The 5550-nt window shown below is 37.9% G+C and overlaps 1 protein-coding gene across 1 annotated transcript; it reads right to left on the minus strand.

Moving 5' to 3' along the window:
- Positions 1 to 1005: 1005 nt before the first annotated feature.
- On the minus strand, positions 1006 to 2312 carry LOC122029682 (dnaJ homolog subfamily B member 3-like). Its single transcript, XM_042588772.1, has 5 exons — positions 2024 to 2312; positions 1848 to 1935; positions 1643 to 1722; positions 1503 to 1559; positions 1006 to 1308 (listed from the first exon to the last, which is right to left on the minus strand). Exons 1-5 carry the CDS (start codon positions 2135 to 2137, stop codon positions 1207 to 1209), a joined length of 441 nt encoding a protein of 146 aa, XP_042444706.1. The 5' UTR covers positions 2138 to 2312; the 3' UTR covers positions 1006 to 1206.
- Between the last annotated feature and the right edge of the window lie 3238 nt (positions 2313 to 5550).

A 5550-nucleotide genomic window follows, 5' to 3' on the forward strand; every position in this document is an offset into this window, starting at 1 on the left:
TATAGTTTTTATCATACCCCCTACCCTACTCTTAAACACAATTTGATTATCAACAGAAAAGAAATCACTCACCGGTCTTGAAAAAGTTTTTGATCTTTGCTTCTTCTGGAAGAATTTGGTGTCGTAGTAATCCACAATATCCTCAAGATCGTAGGCCAAATATTTGAGCAAGTCCTTCACAGAATCAACAATAGAATGGTGGGATTCAACATCTTCGATCACTGCGACAATAATCGTCGACAATTCCTTGAGCTTCTCCATCTTCCTTTTAGTATGAATCATTGCCTTGAGTTTCTCATCGAGTTCGACAAGAATGGCCACCTTATCGACCATGAAGTGACCCACAGCAGTTACCAAAACTACTTCCATAGCTATGGATGAAGTATGTAAAAGTTGAAAAGAGAAGCAATATCTACGTCACGAAGTTACAGAAATTACAAGGCGACGACTACTTCAAGTGTTTATTTTTGATGGATTATTAAAAGTATTGCGTCTCCAATAATACGTTTTCTTATAAAACTAGTGTTCATAAAACTAATTTATTACTGGTTAGCCTAGATTACTCGATTTACCGGTTTAACAATTTTTTTAAAAAAATAAATCGAAAACCAGACCGATTAATCGATAAAAATCAATTAACCAAAACCAATTAACTAATTAATTAAAATCGATAAATTATCGATTTCGATCTGATTTTTGATTTCTCGATTTTTTTACACAGCCCTAATCTACACTGAAAATTCTTTATTTCATAATGATAACAAAAGACCTAAAAATTCTTTATTTTATGATGATAACAAAAGACATATTTGGACTCTTAGATAGTATTAAGTTATATATTTGGACTCTAGCTACTATAAAAATTTATATAAATTAAAATGAATGTGATCAGAACTCTTTAAATCTTTAAATTCATCAATTGATTTGACTGAAACCTAAATTGACTTGAATTTTTAAAATTTTAAAATGAAATAGAAGTGCGGAATGTGTAAAAGGTAGATAGGATGAGAAATCTTGAGTCTCCAAGTCATAAGCTTGTGCCAATTAACAACCATCAAGAGAAGAACTCATTTTATCCATATTTACATGCGACGCCAATGGTTTTTTTTGGCTCCGAAAACTCCAGGTGTTCTCAGGTACAACTAATGTTTCTCAACAAGTCCTTGCCACTGAAGCGTCGGCGAGTTCTTTTCTTCGTCTCGTTTCCTAAATCATATCGGCAAAGCACTTGGAAGTCTGCAACGAATTGAAATCTTGTGCCATCTCAAACAGCATCTGCTGTAGTTCCCTTAGGCTATACTGCTTCCCCTGAAAGATTGATTTAATATCAGAATCAAGTAATTGAGAAGAACACCAGAAGGTAACAGGTCATGAAGCTGATAAGAACAATAAATTATAACAAAACAGATGCAAAGGAACAAATTTTACAAGTACAATCACACAAATTGAATTGCATGAAACAACTAAAAAAAAAGAAGACGGAAATATCAGAATTAAGTTACCTCCTTCCTCACGCTAGCCATAAGCGACATCATTTCTTGAACGAAATCATGAAAGCCCTTCAAGAACAAAGCATATAATTAAACTTTGGTCATTTTCGGAATAATCACGCAAATCCAATCGCAATTTTCATCCAACTTACCTCGACTGCTTCCTCCTCGTCTTCAATAGGATCGTAGAGTCCAGAATCGTACAATCTCCTCCTCTTGGCATCGGATAACACTGTTCCACACGATTCCATTAGAAGAACCAAAGGAGAAACTATTGAATATTTTAAAACGTATTATAGGTTCACAGATCAGAGATATTTCTTGATTTAAAACAGAAAGGGAAATGCAAATTACTACCTTGGTAAGCCTCTTGGATCTGTTGGAACCTTCGCTTGGCCTCATCCGCCATCTCCGGCTCCCCCCTTCTCCTATCCGGATGCCACCTCTAACACAAACAACAAAAGGATCAATCCAAATCCAACCCCTATCAATGCATAAGTAATCATCACAAAATGGGAGTCAAAATTTTTTACCAAAGCGAGTCTCCGGTAGGCGTTGCGGATCTCCAAGAATGAGGCATCCCGAACGACGCCGAGCACATCGTAGTACGAAACCGATCGCCTGCGCGGCCTTTTCAAATGCTCCATCGTGCTCGCGGCCACCGCAAAACGAAGACGGTCAGGTTTACGACAGTCGCCGCTCCGTGGCTCTTTATCGAAGAGAAGAGAAAGGTGGGAAAATATCTGAAGCGGACGCTTTCGCGCGGCGATTCTGGAAGCTTCTCGGTGGCGGTGGAGGTGGCGATGTGTGGATGAGATTGAGTGTGTCAGAGTCAGATATTTAGTTTTATGCAGCAATATCAGTAGGGGTTTACGAAGCCGTTTTCCAGAATGTTCGCAGCTCCATGCTACACGCAACTTGTCGCACATATCTACACGTAACATGTTACACATAGTCCGAAATGACAGCTGGACGGGTTGCCTGAGTGTCCGGATTATTGACCGATATTTTAGATTATTTTAGGGATTTTTTAATTAAATAATCGGTCGACCGGAGTAAATAATTAAGCAACACATTAAGAGCGGTTGACGAGAATTTAGTCCTCAAACTACCTTCGTATGGATGATTCTTGCAATGCCATTATTTGTTGAAGGAAATCAAGGAGAAAAAGGATAAATTTTGATTTGTGAATTGAAAAATGAGTAATATTTTATTGTTTAATTGATATGTTTAACTTGTGAAATATTTTTATGATATAAATAGTTCTCAAATTTGAATCATGAAAAAATTATCACACAACACAAGTTAGCTTTACTATGAAACTAATTTTACTCGTTGCAAATGTAACAAAAATTTTCAAATACCTAAATCACATATATGATAAGTGTCACGTATATAAAATTTTTATCATATTTTCACACTACATTCATTCGACCTACTTTTATATCCATAATTCATGATATCTTTGATTCTATACTTTATTATTATAATTTACTACTCCTAGATACGGTTCTCGTGTATTTTGATTAATAGGAGTGAAGGTCGGAATGAAACAGAGACCAAAGATGATAAAGGGAAAAGCCTTGCTCTGCCACGAGCGCCCATGCCTGATGACACGAGTCGTGCCCCGTTCTAGAGCCATGTTAGGGGTGGCCATGCCACTCCCCACGCCCCGTGCCCGGCTCTGCTTCCCTACCACGATTCTCCCGTGCCTAGTGGCATGGGTTGTGCCACGTTCGGCTGCCTTCCCATAGGTAACCATGCCCAGCGACACGGGCCATACCATGTTCGACCTCCTCGCCATGGGCACCCGTGCCCAATGGAACGAGTTGTTGCCCCCGAAGTGTAACAATCTAAATTTTCTCATTACGAGTCCTAATAGTACTTAAAAATATTTAGAAATGCTTTAGAAATATTCTAGAGATTTTTAGAAATTTTTAGAGTATTTTTATACAATTTTTGGAGTTCGTTTGGTATTTTTACCAAAAGAAATGGATTTAAGGCAAAAAGAGGTCGGGCCGAGGATCGAACCAGAGACTTCTAGTTAAACAAAGTCTTAAGTTGTTTCGGATGACCAGGAACCCAGTAGGGCCGTGCTGATCAAAGAGAGGGCGAAATTAATTTAAGCAGTAATAGATAACAGAAATATCTAGGTATTATAAAGGGAGATAAGAGAGGAGCTTAGGCTTTTAATTGGTCGTGACCTAAACCCTTTCTCATCCCTCTCTTGCGCGCGGCGGCTCCTCTCGGGCGGAAACAAAGCCGAGGTTAGGGTTTTGTCTCCGGCGGCCGGCCAAGGACCCAAATCCGAGAGTCTTCCACGCCATCACGATCCTCACGTCGAGGAGAACCTATTGGCACGAAGAAGGGGCTGAGATTTCAAGTTATCCGAAACACTAGAAGCCTTCTTCTTCGGTGGTGAGTCCAAGAACGCAAAGGTAAGTGCTACTCACCTGCGGTAAGGGTAGTTTCGAGCTTCGATTTAGTGTTTCTTTTAGTTTTCGGCATATGCTGTAAAGGATTATGATTGCTAGGGAATTTAGAGTAGATTCGAGATTTGCTTTTCCCTTTAATTAGAAATTCGGATTTTTATGTAGATTTTTCTGATGAGATTTTAATGAGCATGATCAGTTAAATATGGAGTTTTACAGGTTTCGGATTTTGTTGCTACTAGGCCATGAATATGAAAGGGTTTAGTTGTTTGAGCATGTAGGTTTCGGTTTTGTGGTCACTGCAAAGAATGTCTATGTGTAGTAATTCGGTCCCTTTTGTTTTCCTTACCGTGGTACTGAACAGGAGGATGGTTATGTCTTCGGTTTGTGTTGCAATGGGTACGAATAAGTTTAGTTGTGGAAAGATCCAGTTAGATCATTGGTAGCATAATTAGATGTGCAACTTTGATTTTTTTCGTGGAACTTTTGAGTAGGGATGACTTGTATGTTAACCATGCTTGATTAAAACTACAACTTCCGAGGTTGTCGTTAAACAAATCCAGGTGACCGGTTCCGAGGTCTTGGCCCTGGTAAGACCAAGGTCTTTACCCTCGTAGGACTGGTGGTTCGATACCTCAGTTTCTATTAGGGAGCCCGCAATAGTACTAAGCCTGGGCCCAAGAGATTATTATTTTGAAGTATAAAAGTATAAGTTTTGAACAAATAGAATAAACTTCCCATAAGTTTTAAAAAAATCAACAAGCTTAGTTCTTTTATTCTTACATGTTTAGATTTTCTTATTGCTATTAGATGAGCATGAGCAACTTTACATGTTTAGCATTTCAGTCTGTTTTGATTTCCTTGCTATTAGATGAGCATGAGTAGTGTTTCTATTAAAGTATTCAGTTCTTAGATCTTTTCCTATTCATATGCATATACGAGTTTTGTGAGTTATATAGCGCTTACTAAGCATTCTGCTTATAGTTGCATTTTCCTTTTACTGCAGATAAAGGGAAAGGAAAGCTAAAGTGAAGGAAGGCGACAAGGAGATGTGAGATGGATGTGTGATGTCTGGACTATGGAAGCCTTGGGACCTTGCTTAAGAATTCATTAAGATTTTGTATTTAGACTGTTGGGATTATTCTTTCATGTTGTTGGATTTGTTCATTGAATAATTTAAGTTTTAGAATTCTTCCTTTTATTTGCTATGCACATTAGTTCCGTTATCTGAATTGTATTATTGTTGCATGCATGTTCAGATTAATATATAGTTTTAGTTGAGAACAAATAATTGAGTAGAATGTTGAGATGAGTTATTTATGTTTCCAGCTGTTACTTATTGTATCCTTTGAGTTTTTGAGAGTTTTAAGTATTGATATTTACATGTGAGCAACACTAGTTAAGAAAAGTTAATAGTCCAGTAGCGTCCCACCCTCGCAGACTAGTAGAGTGGAGGGTGGGGTGTTACAAGTTGGTATCAGAGCAGTCCCCATTCTCCAGCATCACACGCACATCAACATCAGCCTTGCCGTCTTCAAGTAAGAAAGTATTTTAAATTCCTTTATTACTATGACTTTCCTTATTATTTACAGTAAAGAGAAATCTTTAGAAGTATTTGATTATATGTG

Source organism: Zingiber officinale, chromosome 10B (genome assembly GCF_018446385.1).
Source record: "Zingiber officinale cultivar Zhangliang chromosome 10B, Zo_v1.1, whole genome shotgun sequence".
NCBI lineage: Eukaryota > Viridiplantae > Streptophyta > Magnoliopsida > Zingiberales > Zingiberaceae > Zingiber > Zingiber officinale.